Source organism: Pelobates fuscus, chromosome 2, assembly GCF_036172605.1.
Source record: "Pelobates fuscus isolate aPelFus1 chromosome 2, aPelFus1.pri, whole genome shotgun sequence".
Lineage (NCBI taxonomy): Eukaryota > Metazoa > Chordata > Amphibia > Anura > Pelobatidae > Pelobates > Pelobates fuscus.
Window position 1 is genome coordinate 24,508,041 of NC_086318.1, and position 18,901 is coordinate 24,526,941.

General features: G+C 41.8%; 1 protein-coding gene across 2 annotated transcripts in view; it reads left to right on the top strand.

Annotated features, from left to right (window-relative positions):
- LOC134586483 (L-threonine 3-dehydrogenase, mitochondrial-like) overlaps positions 1 to 10,961 on the top strand; it is a 33,087-nt gene extending 22,126 nt beyond the window's left edge. For both annotated transcript variants that reach the window (XM_063442015.1, XM_063442016.1), the window contains exons 3-9: positions 3,911 to 3,953; positions 4,599 to 4,669; positions 6,261 to 6,410; positions 6,506 to 6,678; positions 7,981 to 8,071; positions 8,917 to 9,186; positions 9,959 to 10,961. In XM_063442015.1, the coding sequence (XP_063298085.1) occupies positions 3,911 to 3,953; positions 4,599 to 4,669; positions 6,261 to 6,410; positions 6,506 to 6,678; positions 7,981 to 8,071; positions 8,917 to 9,186; positions 9,959 to 10,098 (938 nt within the window). In that variant the 3' untranslated portion in view covers positions 10,099 to 10,961. The remainder of the gene's footprint in view (positions 1 to 3,910; positions 3,954 to 4,598; positions 4,670 to 6,260; positions 6,411 to 6,505; positions 6,679 to 7,980; positions 8,072 to 8,916; positions 9,187 to 9,958) is intronic.
- Positions 10,962 to 18,901: the final 7,940 nt, after the last annotated feature.

The following is an 18,901-nucleotide window of genomic DNA, read 5'->3' on the forward strand; positions in this document are numbered from 1 at the left end:
GATTTCAAACCATCCAATCACAGTGCTCTGTGTCATTTTACACAGCGTGGGAAAGTTCAATTTTCCCACGCTGTGTAAAATGACACAGAGCACTCTGATTGGCTTAAACCAACCAATCATTGTGTTCTAAGCCTAATTGCAGGGCGGGGCAAGGCTTTATAAGCCGTGACCCGCCCTGCGGAGCTCAGTACGCGGCGTGCCCTCCATGGGTGAAGATGGATTAATTTTTGTTTGCGCTCGGTTTTTTTTTTTTTTTTTTTTTTTAAAGTGCGACGGGTTTATGGATTTTTATTTGGCCTTTTGGGGGGCTGAAGTAAGAAGAATTTAGAAAAAAGAAGACGTCAAATGGCAAGTTTAATTTTTTTTTTTTACAGGTTAGTTATTTTATTCCCCCCTCACTATTTTTAGGGTGAGGGGGGTAGGTAGGGGATAGAATGTTTTGGGTGGGGGGTGACTAGGGGCTTGGGACCCCTAGTCACCTTGGTGGGGGGGGTTCATTTAGGGCCCCCACCCACCGCGCAGGGGTGGGGGCCGGGGGGGAGGACAGTAGGTCCCCCCCCCCTTATTGTTTTATTAGGGCCCCCACCCACCGCTCAGGGGTGGGGGCCGGGGGGGAGGACAGTAGGTCCCCCCCCCTTATTGTTTTTATTAGGGCCCCCACCCACCGCGCAGGGGTGGGGGCCAGGGGGGGAGGACAATAGGTCCCCCCCTTATTGTTTTATTAGGGCCCCCACCCACCGCTCAGGGGTGGGGGCCGGGGGGGAGGACAGTAGGTCCCCCCCTTATTGTTTTTATTAGGGCCCCCACCCACAGCGCAGGGGTGGGGGCCAGGGGGGGGAGGACAATAGGTCCCCCCCCCTTATTGTTTTATTAGGGCCCCCACCCACCGCTCAGGGGTGGGGGCCGGGGGGGAGGACAGTAGGTCCCCCCCCCCTTATTGTTTTTATTAGGGCCCACACCCACCGCTCAGGGGTGGGGGCCAGGGGGGGAGGACAGTAGGTCCCCCCCCCTTATTGTTTTTATTAGGGCCCCCACCCACCGCTCAGGGGTGGGGGCCGGGGGGGAGGACAGTAGGTCCCCCCCCCTTATTGTTTTTATTAGGGCCCCCACCCACCGCGCAGGGGTGGGGGCCAGGGGGGGGAGGACAATAGGTCCCCCCCTTATTGTTTTATTAGGGCCCCCACCCACCGCTCAGGGGTGGGGGCCGGGGGGGAGGACAGTAGATCCCCCCCCTTATTGTTTTTATTAGGGCCCCCACCCACCGCGCAGGGGTGGGGGCCAGGGGGGGGAGGACAATAGGTCCCCCCCCTTATTGTTTTATTAGGGCCCCCACCCACCGCTCAGGGGTGGGGGCCGGGGGGGAGGACAGTAGGTCCCCCCCCTTATTGTTTTTATTAGGGCCCCCACCCACCGCGCAGGGGTGGGGGCCAGGGGGGGAAGGACAATAGGTCCCCCCCTTATTGTTTTATTAGGGCCCCCACCCACAACTCAGGGGTGGGGGCCGGGGGGGGGGAGGACAGTAGGTCCCCCCCCCCCCTTATTGTTTTATTAGGGCCCCCACCCACCGCGCATGGGTGGGGGCCAGGGGGGAGGACAATAGGTCCCCCCCCCTTATTGTTTTATTAGGGCCCCCACCCACCGCTCAGGGGTGGGGGCCGGGGGGGAGGACAGTAGGTCCCCCCCCCTTATTGTTTTGTTAGGGCCCCCACCCACCGCGCAGGGGTGGGGGCCAGGAGGGAAGACAGTAGCCTCCCCCCCCCCCCCAATCTTTAACCCCCGCGCAGGGGAGGGGGGGTGTTTATTAGTTGTTTTTTTTGTTTTTTACAGTGAGCAGCCACAGGCTGCTCACTGCTTACTAGACATGCCCCTACTCGCGGTATAGTGAGTAGGGGCATATTATTTACTAATACTAAGTAATCTTTACTTAGTATTAGTAAAGTTGGCTGAAAGACCAATTCAGGTATTTCAGCCTTTTAGTAGATAGCTCCCTGATACCGTGGGAATTAGGGAGTTATCTACTAAGCGGCTGCAAGATGCAGCCGCGGCAATGAATAGGATCGGAGTTTCATTCATTAGAATGAAATTCCGATACAAACAAAGTACCGAATTGCATCCTAACACCAATGGAGAAACAGTGCTCATTCTGTTAGGATGCAATTCGGCAGTTTTGCCGGCGTTCTGTCTAAGTGACAGGACGTTCGGCAATACTGACAGGAAGCATTGTGGGAACAGGGAGGAAAGCTAGGGATCATGGGAAAATTGCTCTGACCAGCGGAAATGAAGCACACTTTGCTCCTCCGCTGGTCAGAGCTGGTCAAGCGGAGGAATCCCATAAGACAAAGAGTCCCTACTTTGTCTTATGGTTTTAAAGAAAACTAAAGAAGACAGGAAGAAAAGAAGAACAGATCCTGAGAGAGGGGGAGAAGAGGAAGAGATTGAGGAAAGGTAAGTTCGGCATGACAGTGCCGCTTTAAAGAGTCACTGTAGGCATGTAACTTAAGCAGTTATAGTGTTATTGTGTCTGACACCTTCCTTAAACTGTTTTAAATGTTTTAATTCTGAACGAGAGTCCCAAGTAGCCCTTCCCTTCTGTTCTGCTTGGGGTAATGAGGAAGAATTATCCTGAGCACCAATGGGCAGCTGTGATTGGCTGAGACTGTTAGCTGACTGTGTTCAGCCTATCACAGTGCCAATTACTGGTAGAGCTTGACTATAAGGAAGTGCCTAATCTCTGCCTTAGCCAACTCTCTAGGAGGGGCTGGGCTGTGGAAGGCAAGGGACCATTATTTAGTGTTACACTGCTCAAAAATGGTTTAACATTTAATGGAGGAACGGTGCCAGGGGACTCCAGATACTAAAAGCAATTAAATAACATAAAATGGTCATAGTGCCTATAATGTCCCTTTAATGGCAGAATTGTTTGCTTGAAATTTATTTTAATATTGTATGTATTAATATCAGTAAAATACAGCATAGGATTCAACACTGAAAGTCTGTGATGTCATTAATGTCAATGTTCTTTCATTAAGAAGGATGCTTACAAGTCTTGCTTGTTTTCACGTGAATGATTTTAGCCTATATTCTACAGTGGTACCTCTGTTTACAAATGCCTCGGTTAACATAATTTTCGGTTTACAAATGAAAATCCATTGAAAATAATACCTCGGTTTACGAAGTTTGTTCGCAATACGAAGCAAGTTTCCCCAGGATGCATTGCGCCTGGGAGGTTTATAGCGTCGCCCCCTGCATGCTGGAGCCTGTGGGTAGCACGTGGCGTCGAGTGTGGAGGTGTTGGAGCGGCTTTTGCATCGAATTTTGGAGCCATTCTGGAAAAAGTTTTGCAGCGGGTTTGGAACTTTTTTGGTGCATTTCTCAAACGGTGGAAAGGTAGGGAGCTGAGCTTCGTCGTTTTCATGCCTTTTACTGTGTGTTCTGCATTGTGGCTTGGTTTCCATGCCAGCTCATTTAGACTTTTTTTCTGACTTGCGGAACGGATTAATTTGTTTTCAATGCATTCGTATGGGAAACCACATTTTTTTTTCGGTTTACAAATTTTTCACAATACAAAACATCCCGGAGAACACATTAAATTCATAAACCGAGGTACCACTGTATTACGTATAGATGTTTCTAATATCTTTAGCTGAAGACATACTGGGGTAACATCCCTTGTTCAAAGCTCTAAGTCAAAAGTTCACGTTCCATTAGTAAATCATTTTTATTATCATTAGAGTAATAAAATGAGACCCGTTGAGTTGGATGTTACATCTTTAAACTCCTTTGCAAATTACAGAATATTTTAACGTATTAGTCCTGTTGGAACACTTTATTATATAATCTCCCAGGCTAGTATTGTCTATCATGTTTTTTATTCTAAAATTCACTTTTTTTAAAAAAATGTGTTTTCCAGGAGGACTGGGTCAGCTGGGAGTTGGACTCGCAAAGCTATTGAGGTAAGGAAATCTGAGAGAATCCTACGTTTTTTGTGCCCAACATTGAACATGTTCTGGGAGCAAGAATTTCCTAAAGTAAACACCGTTCTTTCCCAAGCTATTGTATTATTTGGTCATCTTAGAAAACATGCAAGAAATACAACAAACTAAAAAAAAAGTATCGAGAAGACTACTGTTCTCTCTAAACTATTAATTTTGGGAGGTCAACAACCAAGTCATAAAATGTAGCTATGGGAAATTGATCTAACAAGCTTTTAATTTCTCGCATTAGCCTGTAGTATTGGGGTTCTCCAGCCTTGGTCTAAAACTCTGAGTTCTCTGTCACTCAAAGGCTATGCTCCAACATGTCAGTGGAGCAATGATGTGGAAGAATCCTATTCATGACAAGCTTGTCGTGTTCATGTAAAATCAGAAGGTTCTCCCAGTCTGCTGGGAAATACCTGTAAAATATATGGCTACAAACTGCCTTTTTATTTTTTGTTTATACCTCTGTATTTAAGGTGTATTTGTATCCCTTGATGGCTTCCATTCCTTTGAAGGGCTGAGCTTCCCTCTGAGACTTGTAAATTGTGTTGATTTAAGAGATCAAAGTGTTGGGAATGATGTGTCCTAGTAAATGACAAGACACTTTGCTTAATCTCACAGGAAACAATACGGAAAAAACAATGTGATCTTGTCTGATATTCGTAAACCTCCAGACAGTGTCTTCTATAGCGGTAAGTATCAGGACCGTTTTAAAAGGGACACTCCACTGCTCAAAAAGAACAAAAACAATACAAATCACTGTGTAGTAGATATACCTCCACATGCATGCATTTAATTATACATTTTTAATTGTGGGTATATCTAAAAACAGAAAAAACAACGCTGGCTAGAAATGGAACGAATCCATACACCAGAGTTGTGATGGTTGAAAGATACCATGGGGCTTAACCCCTAGAAATACAAAGAAAAAAGGGACTAATGGGTGGCAGATGTAGAACAAACTGCCTCCCAAAAAGACCCAGTATCTATATGAAAAGAGCTCCTCTGCATTTGTAAATGTGAAGGTGGAGCGCAGGGAGCAAAAAACAAAAACTCTTTTTAATAATCCCTCATGAGGGAGAAACTCAAAACAAACGTAAATAAGTTTAAAATAGGATGACATAAATGGTATGCTGACTGATCACAGAAGTAACTTAGAATATATATGCAACGTTGCTAAGTATAGTTACAATTTCTATGATCAAAGAGGAATTAGATGCAATAATAATAGAAGGCAAACAAGCCCTTTAGATGCAAAATCTATGGAAAGAAGAAGCAAGTGCATCAGATACAAAGTAACTAAATGAGCATGTAACTTAAACGATAAACCAGCAGATACACCAATAGTACAACTGTACCGAGCAAGCCTATAGTGCTATAGGAGATTTGGGGGAAGGAGTCCCTAGCATAGTGTAAATAATAAGCTGGTAACTAATCCTCAATACAACACGTCAAAGAACCAAAATCATCCTAGTTAAATAATACGCAGAACTAAATGCCCGACGCGCGTTTCGGCGAAACAGGTCGCCTTTCTCAAGAGAGAGTTTTTGTTTTTTGCGCTCCACCTTCACATTTACCTCCCTGCGCTCCACCTTCACATTTACATATGCAGAGGAGCTCTTTTCATATAGATACTGGGTCTTTTTGGGAGGCAGTTATATCTAAAAACAGCTTGCAAAAGCTGAAGATAACTTAACTTAACTGCAGCCTTCTGTAGCTGTCCAATCACAGAGAAGTCTTTGCAAGGCAGGTCTTGTGGGCATTTGCTGCCTTTTGGGTTTAGCTCCACTGAGCTAAGCAGCCAGAAAGTAACAGGAGCTGTTGTGTGATTGACAGCCAGGGGGTGTAACAAGGTTAATTTGTAAAAGTATCAATTTCTATTGAGAGCTGCATTTTTTTAGAAAATGGAAAAAAAGAGGACACATTCTTTAACAAGCTAAAATGCATTAGGGTCCCTTTAACTTGTAATGTTTGGATAAGTTAGAGAAGCATAATTGTTCTCATAGGATCATTATTTTGATTATTTGTATATAACACAGGAGCTATTATTGGGAAAAGCACAACCCTAAAAAACGCTGTTTTAGCAAAGCAACGTGGTGCCGAATGTATGGCCACAATCCCTATAACCATGTGTTTGGCATAATTCCATACTCTAAGACGTATCTCAAAGAACCTTTTTAAACTAGTGAGAATTTAGATTCCATGAGCGTGACTGATCTATATAATTTTGTTTGCAGAATTTTGAGATGGTTTTCATTATAATCTACTTGTCTTTCACCAAAGGGCCATTTATTTATTCTGATATTTTGGACTACAAGAATCTCCGTGAAATAGTGGTGAACAATCGCATAAACTGGTTAATCCATTACAGTGCTTTGTTAAGTGCTGTCGGTGAGGCAAACGTTCCTTTGGCAAGAGCGGTCAACATCACCGGTAAGACCTAAAAGACACCAAACCTCATGCTTCTTGCTGTTCACCACACAGATCTTCTTTTCTCCAAAGCTAATTTCACATATTCTTTTCTGCAGGTCTCCATAATATCCTGGACATTGCTGCCGAGCACGGGCTTCGCCTATTCGTCCCCAGCACGATAGGAGCTTTTGGTCCCTCGTCTCCCAGAAACCCCACACCAGATCTTTGCATCCAGAGGCCTAGAACAATCTATGGTGTTTCCAAAGTCCATGCAGAACTCATGGGAGAGGTACATAATTATAACGTTGTGTCTACGGCCTTCTTCCTCGCTAGATCTGAGTGTGGTGATCTTAGAGTGGTTAGGCTTAATGTACAAAAAGGGCAGAATAACGGAAAGCCAACTCTAGTCGACATACCAGAATTATACCTCATTGCAATTTCTGGCCAGAATCACATGAACCAGAGTGGGTAGTCATACAACCTGTATATTTGAGCAATCCTGGCTTGGAAGGAGATGGCCAACGTGAATCTTGCGATAACATGAGATCCAAGATGGCTACTGCATGAAAGGCCCAATGAGACCACCTCCCACGGACTCAGAGAGACTAACAAAACCAAAAATTGAGAGTTCCAGCCACTCTTGGTACCCAGAGCAGACCCCAGTGATGAGAAACCTTCAGGGAGCAGACTATAAAGGAACAGTGGTACTCAGCCTGAGGACATACAGGGTAAAGTTAATAAAGGAACTAAAATAAAATAAAATAGAATACACAGAGAATAAGGGGAACAGAGGGTAGACAGGTGTTGGGGCTCGTGATAAATGAACAAATGGGGCAGTAATCTTAAAGGTACACCCTACTAAATAGCAATGTGTAATAACAGTAGGAGCAAATACTCTGATCTGTGCTGCTATGTAGGAGCAGCAAAAAAAGGTGAAGTGCTTTGGCTGACAGGGCCTTATATCACCTTTCTGATTGGTTGTTGGTTTAATGATTGATGTGTGCTGCTGGAGTTCACTAAAGCGTTGAATGCAAAATATTCACCTCCTGTCATGGGATAAAATTATACACTAAAGAACTAATAATGCCAGGAATGTAAAAATCAAATGACCTCTTTAATCAAATGACCAAATTAACTTTTATTCACATTAATATTACCTCGTAAAAACAGAATGATGGCATTAACAAATCTTTATTGCATGTTAAAATTTAACACATTTCCTTCCAAGTATTTCAATGCCAAGGGGCACATAGGCATATCATTCTTGCCAAGCTAAACAATAAATGGTGTAACCACCTGTTATTTAAAGGCACAGGGGGTCAGATTATCACTTGGCTCACACGGTAACTTTGGGCAGTTCAGCCCTGTGGCCTTATTACATCCTCCATCAGCTTTCGTTCGAGTGGGAGTATGTCTGGAACAGAAATAGCCTTTTCAGCTCCTGTCTGCTGATTCTAAAGGCTCCTCATGTTGGCAAACACCTGTTCCTAGGAAATTCATGACCTGCTAATGGAAACCTAATATCTATGGATCGCAGTGAATGCCGAATGCAGATCATTTCAGAGCATCACCCCACTGTTTATTTTTACAGTATTACCACTACAGATATGGACTGGACTTCCGGTGTCTCAGATATCCTGGCATCATCTCTGCCGATTCCCAACCAGGAGGAGGAACGACAGGTAAAGACACATTTTTTTTTATTATTTCTTAAATTTGATAAACTAGGAAATGGGGGTTTACAGAACCATAATTTCATAATCATTTTGTATATTTTCTAATTTCCAGCAACAACTTTTTCCATTCTGGTGACTTAACTGTTTGCTATTTTTCATACTGTCTTCTGTCGGCTCTATAACCGTTTGATCAAATTGAATTGGTTTTAAGGCCTACACTCCTCTGGTGCTGTCCCTCCTTTCAGTGTAAACGATTTTCAAATATTTTAACGCCCCTGTGACAAACTCATGGCAAACTCCCTTTAAAAAGGGGAGTTTGTCAAAGCCCCCAGTTCAACCCCCTACTGGAGGTGTGCTTAAGGCAGAGATTAGACACTTCTTACAAGCCGTAACAATTCATACCGGCATCGGGCGCTGTGAGCAGTACAGAGGGGATTGGTTGCTGGGGTCTAATGGTTTAGTGCTGAATGAAAAGACGACTGGGGACTCCAAACACTTCAATGGAATTCTGAAGGTTCCCTTTAATGGTGAATGCCAGTGAAATTACATTTGGAACGCATTAAATCTGCGGATTCACAATAATCTATAGTTGTGTTCCTTTAAGTTGCCCTAATTCATTCATTGTGTGTATGTGTGTGTATATATATATATATAATATATATGTGTGTGTGTGTGTGTGTGTGTGTGTGTGTGTGTGTATATACACGTTTTACGTAATCTTTATTTTATTTTTTTTACTATAGTTTTTTTTGTTAATATTGTAGGTTTTGGGATGTTGTAGGTTTAGGCTATTTTATCAGAATGCTCTATTAAATTTGGGTAATTGCATGCCATATTTTTTCTCAAACTAGATTACGCAGTCCAAATATTCCATGATGCCATTAAGTCTGGGCGCTTTGAATGTAACTTGAAACCTGACACCCGTCTTCCCATGATGTATATTGAGGATTGCCTCCGAGCTACAGTGGAGGTTTTGGAAGCTCCGGCAGAGTCACTTTCTATGAGGACTTACAATATCAATGCCATGAGCTTTACCCCTGAGGAGCTGACAAAGGAGGTTCGAAAACACATGCCAGAGCTTGAAGTTATTTACACAACCGACGCCGTAAGACAGGCTATTGGTGAGTTTGGACTAAATTGACATCTGGTGCCTCACTTTTACCAACATCTCATAAAAAAAACACTTATTTGTTCTGAACTTTATAATAATTTATAATAATTTTAAATTCCGGAAGAACTGAACAATGTACACAATGTATATAGACGCAAGAAGGCCTCTCCAATTACTGAGTTCCAGAAATCTGCTTAAAGTGCACAAAACAGTAGTCTTTGTCCAAATGTTCTAGACCAATTTAGATCAATATTTGCCCTTTACTTGAGACCAGATGTTTGTGTCTCTGTGTTTTCTCACATGCTGATTTGGCTACTTTTTAATCCACTAACTCAAAACAATGATAGTAAAATGTGGACCCCTTGCTCTCTCTGTGCCTATAAGGGTATCTGGTGTAGCTCACTGACAAAGCCCAAAGAAGGCTGAAAATATATAGTATCCAGTGTTTGACAAACTCGGTCACCCCAGTCTTCCGTTATGTGGTCCGACGTGAGCTGAGTTTTCACTGCTCTGTATGATACCTTAAAGGGCACCCAGAGCAGTTAATTTTGTTGAAGTGGTCTAGGTGAAGTACACCTGTCCCCTAACCCTGCAAATGTAAAATATTACAGTTTACATTGCAGGATTAAGACCACCTCTAGCGGCCTTCCTTCTAAAGGATACTTTACTTTATGTCTAAATGTAATTATTCTGAGAAAATTAAGCTATTTGGCGAAAACCATTTATGTGCATACAATTTTTGTTTCAAAGGATAAAAGTAATCTTGCCCTTCATGTTTTTAGCGGACAGCTGGCCAATGAACTTCGATGATTCTAATGCTCGCAAGGATTGGGGATGGAAGCATGAATATGACCTTCCTGAGCTGGTAACAACTATGCTCAACCACTTAAACTCTGAAACCCTTGCTGTCCAGGCAAGCTAAACCCATCTGCATCAAAGAGTTCCGGTAACAGGACAACGGAAATGTCTCAATGCTGTTACAGCTGGAGTGAGCCAACATACAAGCCACCATTTAAAATGCTCATTAGTGAATAAAGCAAAGAACTTTGTTAATGGGGATAACATTGCTTGTCAATGAGGTTGTCATACAAACCAGTATCACATTACTTGAAAATGTGTTTTTGTACAGTTAGGAAAATATTCTGTATAGTGCTATAGACCATTTATTAAAAAAAAATATATATATATTGGGGACGTGATATTAAATCTTGCTTCTAAACTATATTTTCAGATGTGAAATAATCTTGCTAGACCTATACTAAATACAGGTTACATGGCTAGTCAAACCGTAATACAATTCTGCAAATCTCCTTCTACCAAGTCGTAGAAGCCTGACACTTACCTGGTCTTGGGACTTGAAAATCAATTTAGTGCACCTATGGTAATTACTGATCTGCTAATACAGAGCTAGAATTAATTGTGTAGCTTAATTCCATTCTCCTAATTGTTAATCAGAATTGTAAAGTATTTGTGATGAACAGTATTTAAGGGGAACTCGGTTACCAACAGGCGGAGAGTCAAGACCTCCAATACCCTTTGGAAACAACAAAGCGACAAGGACTTTTTCCAACTGGAGAGTTTCTGCTGATAAACTTATCTCAGTTTTCCAATGCTGATTATGAATACCACATGAAATCTTTTAAATCCATTAAAAGGTGGCATTGTGAGATTCCATGTTTTACATTTTACTATCACTTTTGGGTATATCGGTTTTAAGTTTTTATGTTTTCATTTAGAGACCGTATAATTCAAAAACTACAAAAATTGGTTTACGTACATCTTATTTTGTTTCATATTTTTAAATTAATTTTCAGTGTTAGAAAAAGAAAGCTGCATTTTCAATGTATTTGTGTTTATCCCCTGAACAAGGGCTATCAAATGACATTTACATTTTTAATTGAGGGGACGTTAACGTTTTTATTTTATTAAAGGGAAACCCCTAAATAATGATACTGATCTTAGGGCTTTCATCTCAAAGTAATGTTATGGTAAAAAGTCACAGAGCGTAAACTTGGAATTCACAACTTCTGTTTGAGTAATGTAGTAGCTATATGAGTTTGATTGTTTAAAATTATTTTCTTTATATCTCAAACCCGATGACACAAGTAGAACAGGTAATTGCAGAGTACAGAAGAACTGCACTTGTCATTCGATGTTCTTCCCTCAAATTGGGATGTTTTGTTCCAGGAACCAGTTGTCAAATTTGGTATCTCAAGATGAAAGATCCCATACATGGCAACCTTTTGAATTGTTCATCTCCCCAACTATTCAGCTTTCAAAAAGTCCCCAATATATATATATATTTAGTTCATTTATATTTTTCCTATTTGACAGTAGCATAGGGAATGTGTAGCATTTGTGCCATGAGGCACCTGGACTGCAAACCCAGTAAGAGCCAATATGGGCTATATTTGATCCATACTCTACTTGATGACCTTCCAATACTTGAAAAGAACAATCTATAATTCCAACACTACTATACTTGATATACATAAATACATGTATTCTTTTGCATGTTTACATGGCTTGCGAGAGGGTAATGTGATACACCTGGTTTCTTAATTGTATATTTGGTTTCCACACTTGTTGTAATAATGTGATTTTCATATTGCCTTATTTATGTGTTAAATGCGGTATCTTCCTACTGTCTAGTTTTTTTTGATGATGCCATTCAAGAATACATGAATTAGGTCTTAATTTAATATTGTTGGATAATGTTTTGAAATGAACCAATATTTATTAAAATATATAATATAAAAAAAAATATATATCAAAACACTTAAATATTTTTCAAAACATTATATTATTTTAAAGCGTATCCAAAGATATAAAATCAGGGCCTAAATACTTAATAAAGGGTGGTATGCACACTAGCTAATCATTGGCTAGCATGCGGTGGCATGTGTCTTCTTCACGCATCCTTTGACGAGATTACAAACTCCTGTTGGTGTAGCGGTTCCAGGGCCAGCGTGTTTGCAGGACCCATTGGGTATTTCTAAACCGGATCCTGGTCGTGCGCCATGGCCATTTAAAGCACCACTGGACCCCTGCAATATGAGCAGCATGTGAACAAGTGACCCACACTCACTTCCTCCCAGGCTGCCAGTATTGCAGGGGCCAGGTCATGCTAATAAAGGGCCATGGCACTTGACCAGGTTCCTGTTTAGCAATGCCCATTTGGCAGCTTTATGGAGAGAGCCACATAGGGAGGAAAGGGCACAGGCTGGAGGGAAGGAGAGAAAAAGAGCAGCTCCAGAGAGAGAGAATACTCAGACCCACATTCACATCAGCCACAGCCAGCACCTGGACCCCAGGGAAGGTATCCTCCTGCACACAATAGATATGTTAACAGGAGGGAGGCTAAACATGTAAACATTATGACATGTATGTATGTGTCAGTGTGTATCTGTGTGTTAAGGTGTGTGTATGTATCAATGTGTGTGTGTATCTGTGTGTCAGGGTGTATGTGTGCATGTCCTTTTACAGTATTTGTGTGTGTCAGGGTGTGTGTATATGTCTGTGTTTATATGAATATGCGTCTGTGTGTGTGTTTATATGTGTAAGTATGTATTTATGTATGTGGCAGTGTATATCACTACATACAAACACACTTCTGCAATCAAACGCAAACATTACATACAAACACAGCCCGTATTAAAACACCATAATTATATCTGAAAACTAATACTACACAAAAAGGCAAACCTGCATTTAAAAGCCTACATTACATGCAAACACACGCCTGCATTCAAATGCAAGCACTGCACAGAAATACGTCCCTGCATTCCCATGGTGACAACACATACAACAGAAAATACACCCATTCATGCAAACATATACTTACATTTAAATACACAAACATTGCTCGCAATTACAAATGGTAGACCCCAGCTGACATAGCATCGTGAGAGATGTACGACTGATGGGGATCTACGTTCTGGCCACCTTTGCACTGGAACGGGAAACAAACATTTCATGCACCAAGGCCCTCGTTACATTAGTTCTGCTACTGATTCTAAACCAGTAACTCACTTGGGAGGTTTGTAAGTAGGTAAACTAGAAAATCTGCTTCCTCTTAGTGGACATTATGTTATACATAAAGGAGATTGTAGTCCCATCAACCAGAGGGATGGACCTTTCCAGTTCTGACTTGAATTTGGAAGATACAATTTTAATACTTTTGTTTTTTTAATGTTAAAACGAAAAGATCCTGTGATTGTTTATACGAAGCATGTTGAACGTGACACTGCTGTATAGAGTGTTCTGCACGTTTGTTAATATCTGTAGTAAATGTAGCATCGGTGAAAACATAAGAACTATATTGTTTTACAGGGTGGTGAGCAGATATATTTTTATAATTGAAAGCATGGAAAATATGTTTGCATTTTTCATTTATTTCAGTTATAATCATGGAAAAATAACTTTAATAAAAGACAGAAAATCACATGTCTTGTGTCAAATTGATGTATTGGGGAGAGACTGCCAAGTGCTGTGCCTAGAACATATGACCTACAGAAATTTTGTTATGCTCATGGCATGGTGCAGTAATGGGTCAGAGGATGCTACAAAGATTTATAATGTGTGGATCCATAAATGGCAATTTTTCCAAGTAACAAAACATTAAAGAGGTATTGGGGACTTTGCAAAATGGTGACATCGCTGCTGGGGGTCCTGTGGCCGAGGGCAGGTCCCCCTGCTGGTGAAAAAAAAATAATGATATATATATATAGATATATAGAAATTGAAAACTATAAAACATATCGATGATATTGTCCGTGAAAGTGAAATTTTTTGCATTTTTCACACACAAACAGCACTTTCACTGATGATATAATTGTTGTGACACGTTTTATTGTTTTGAAACACTAATGTTTTTGTTCAGCGAAGTCTCCCAAGTATAACAGTACTCCCATGTACAGGTTTTATAGTGTTTTTGAATATAAGGCTTGATTTTCCTTTTTATTTTATTTTTTACATTGAAATTCACCAGGTTGGTTATGTTGCCTTTGAGAGCGTGTAGTAGCCCAGTAATGAGAATTACCCCCATGATGGCATACCATTTGCAAAAGAAGACAACCCAATGTATTGCAAAGGGGGTATGTCCAGTCTTTTTTAGTAGCCACTTAGTCACAAACACTGGCCAAAGTTAGTGTTCATAATTGTGTTTTGCATTTCTAACACACAAACAAATATAAATGCAAACTTTGGCCAGTGTTTGTGACTAAGTGGCTACTAACAAAGACTGGACACACCCCATATTGAAAACCCTGGGTTGTCTACTTAAAAAAAATATATGTACATGTGAGCTGTGATTCAGAGAGTTATGACAGGTAAGAGTGTTACAATGTCACTATTGATTTAAAAAATGTATATTTTGAAACCACAATGTCCTACTTGTACTTGCAAAAAAAGCATGTAAACACTGGGTGTTTTTAAACTCATGACAAAGTTTTGAATCTATTTAGCAGTTTGTTTGTTTTTCATTAGCATTTGTACATAAGTAAAAGATTTTTCAAGTAAAAGTCAAAAAACATTTCGTTTTTTTAAATTTTTTACCATATTTAATTTAAGTTTTTTTTAAAGTAAATTCGACATAATACAAATAATAGTATGTAAAGAAAGCCCTTCTTTTCCTGAAAAAAAACAATATGTTAAAACAGCCCTGGTCCTTAACGTACAACATGGCCAAAACAGTCCGGTCCTTAAGGGGTTAACTCCTAAATGGCAGAGATTTGAGCAGTGAGACTGCAGGGGCATGTTCTATACACCAAAACTGCTTCATTAAGCTGAAGTTGTTTTGGTGACTATAGGGTCCCTTTAACCCCTTAAGGACACATGACATGTGTGACATGTCATGATTTCCTTTTATTCCAGGAGTTTGGTCCTTCAGGGGTTAATGTTGTACCCTTTCTGTGGGGGCAAATTCATGAGTATATCCATTTGGCAGAATTTCCACAGTGTACATGGGCTCATATGGAAGCTCTCATGCAGTTGCCCAAATCTGTGTACCATCATGCAGCAATATCACCCACGTATAGATGTTGTGGAGGCATGTCTGCGCTCCTGCCCCTAGTTAGCAAATAAGTTAAAGGACCACTATAGTGCCAGGAAAGCATACTCGTTTTCCTGGCACTATAGTGCCCTGAGGGTGCCCCCACCCTCAGGGTCCCCCTCCCGCCCGGCTCTGGAAAGGGGAAAAGGGGTAAAACTTACCTTTTTCCAGCGCTGGGCGGGGAGCTCTCTGCCTTCGATCCTCCTCCGTTCCGCCCCGTCGGCTGAATGCGCACGCGCGGCAAGAGCTGCGCGCGCATTCAGCCGGTCGCATAGGAAAGCATTTACAATGCTTTCCTATGGACGCTTGCGTGCTCTCACTGTGATTTTCACAGTGAGAATCACGCAAGCGCCTCTAGCGGCTGCCAGTGAGACAGCCACTAGAGGATTAGGGGGAAGGCTTAACCCATTTATAAACATAGCAGTTTCTCTGAAACTGCTATGTTTGTAAAAAAAAATGGGTTAACCCTAGCTGGACCAGGCACCCAGACCACTTCATTAAGCTGAAGTGGTCTGGGTGCCTAGAGTGGTCCTTTAAAGCGGCTCTGTCATTCTATTTTTTTTCTCTTCCAGTTTTTATTTCCTTATGCGTTTGTAACCTCACTCTTTGCCACTTGTCTCCAACACGTGTGTTATTCATTTGTTCATTTTTTGCTATGAAATATCCACATCTTGCCCTGGGAAGAAGAAGAAATAATTTGAAATGATTTCTTTGAAATTACGTCATCTTTAAAGTTTGACGCTATAGAAGGATTCCACGTATTCCTTGGCGTGGCTCCATAGGACTATTCCTTGGAACCTTTCCCAGAGAGCTATTTTTATTGACCACCAGCATATGTGCATTAGGCTATCCAATTTCCTGTTGGCTTTGAAAGGGTAAACAAACATAACTTACACAGCCTGTCTTGGTAGATGGAATATTAGATTACCTTTTATTATAGGTCTTTGATTTTTGTTTCTAGTTTCTTTAATTATATACACAAATTTAGATCATTTTTTTTTTCATATCCATAACCTTTATAGTTTTATTCTCAAACATACATGTCTAGATGTATTTTTAAAATAATATAAATATAATGTATGTATTATACAGTACACTCCTAGGAGCATTTTCCAACCATATGGTTGACATATCAAGTGAGGAAAAAGTAATAAATGGATGGATGGACGGACAGACAGACAGATAGACATGTATGTTGGCCACTTCTTTTTTTTCCCTCTGTTTATCACTTCTCAGTTGATTTGTGAATAAAATCAACAGTCCCCTAGCCATCAATCCTCTTTTTTTTTTCCCATCAATCATCTCTTTTTTTTTTTTTTTTTAACGCCAGTGGCGGAATTCAGAATCACCAAATCAAATGAAACATGCTCAACCATGTTTCAGTTTGTTTATGATTCAGCTATATATATATATATATTTTTTTTTTTTAATTCTTTATTTTTTGTGATGCTTTGTTTCAACAAGTAATCGGCATAGAAAAACAAGTTCGTACAGTTGATAAAGGATTCTTTTAAGCAAACAAAGAAGTTTGAATGACTATCTGTTCCTGTCCAAATTAGAGATGTTTAAATTGCGTATACGCAGAAGTAAATTCACACTGACACAAGGCAGTGAGCATAACATTACTCTGAGAATTTGTGGGTTAAACATTTTTGACAGCATCAATTTTCTATGTTATGTGCTTCCACTTTTTGGGGACCACAAGAGGAAGGTCGCTCGTTAATGAGCTTCTGCTTGTGTTTGGTTCTGATTGTGGTCCCTGTGTGTGTTGCCTATGACCTATGTCCTGTGATGGTGCGTGCTTTTGCTTGGGGTTGCTGGGTACAGGTGTCTTGTCATATGTAAAGTGTGAGGTGACACGCTGGTTTCAGGTTGTAGAGGTGGTAGTGGATCGTGAGAAACTTATGCCTGTGCACCCCAAATAATGTGGGGGTGAAGTAAAGGGATTTGCTACCATGCTGTATGCCCCTTACCTTGGGGGTGGCGGGGGGGGGGGGAGGGTGTTATGCAATTGGTATTCGCTGTTGTGCTCGTCAGCCTACTCTGCCCTTGCTTGAGCCGTGTTCATGCCTGTGTGGGCATTGTGTGGTGTTGCCATATGTGAGCAAAAGGTTATAATACAATCTACAGAATTAACTCTATCATCACAAACTGGGTTAGAATTGGTTTGGAAGGGAGGTCTTCAGGGGGTTTGCACCCTGCAGTCACGGTGTTTCTGGACGTGGGTTCATCTCTCTCGGGGTGAATGGTGTGATGTTGGCGGGATCCCAGGTGGTCACCGGCTGCTTGGAGGTTGAAGGTGTGGCTGGGTGTATCAAGCCTAGTGTGCCCAGGGAAGTCTGTGCTTCTCCCATATTTAGTAGCGTATGTGCAGTCCCGTTTTGAGTCACTACCATGGAGCCATTCGCTCCCCAGCGGTATGCCAGTCCTGCGTTTCTCAGCTGGGTTGTGACCGGCCCATAGCTTTTACGAATCTGGAAGGTGGCTCTTGTAAGATCCTGGTAAAACGTGAGGCTTGAGTTCTCGAATGTGAGCGGTGCCTTGTCTTTGATTGCCGCCATAATTTGGAGCTTATCAGGTAGCGTGAGGCATTTGAGAATGACGTCTCGTGCCAAGGTTGTCGTGCATGAGTGGGGCTTGGAAGGCGATATACACTGTCTATGGTCATGCGTTTGGCCACAGTGTGTGACATGATGGTTGTCAATAGTCTTCTAACGTAGTGTGGCAGTTCTTCCGCAGTGATCGTTGAGGGGATGCCCCTGATCTTGATATGCGTGCGTCTCTGGCGGTCTTCTAGGGTTGCGAGTCGGAGTGATTGTTTAGGTGGGTTTGTACTGTTAGTATTTCTTCCTCTGATGCTCGCACTCTCTCAGTGACTGCCTGTACCTCCGTCTTTAATTGAGCAGAGTCCGCCGCCAGTAGCTTATGAATTTCTACTGGAAGGAGTTTTAGATCCCTCTTTGTGGTAGGTGCTGAGTCGTCTGGCTGTTCTTGCAGCTCAGCTTGAGGGATTTGTGGGAGTTGTGAGTTTTCAGGTCTGTCACTGCTTGCTGTTGTGCCCATGTCCCTGATTGGCATGCTTTCCTTGGGAGTGGGTCTGTGTAGGGCAGGCCTTTGTAACATGGCCCCTATGTCCTGACCGTCTGCCTGGTTTTGGGGCTTTTGGGAGCGCCTACATTTTCCTGGCATTGGTGCTGCTGAGGCTGATGGTGTCTGGGATTGCTGTCTGTCTGCTCCGCTCAAAGCCTCCCAGGAGTTCCTCTAGGTTGTGGAGCGCTCGGTAGGCCTCAGGCCTGTGCTTCCTCCTTGCTGTTTTTGGTGCCTGGAAAAAAGGCATCGGTCGGTTCCTCTTGCCCTGCTGGATCCGGTTCGGTGAGTGCCGTGGTGAGATTGCGCTTGGTGTTGCTGATATTGGCGGATTAGATTTGTAGGCAGAGGAGCTGTCAGAAATGGCGTCTGATCGGGTCTGTGCTTAAGCCCCGCCCCCATGATTTAGATCATTTTTTTTGCATGTTTAATTCCCCCCCAACTTCATAACCTTAATTTTTCCATGTTCTAATTTAAAACAAATTACAAAAATGTATTGCTGATCTACTAACATTTTCTCTTGTCAGTTCATTAAATAAAACAATCATGGTAGGGGGAAAACTGAATGGATTTAAAGCCAGGTTCA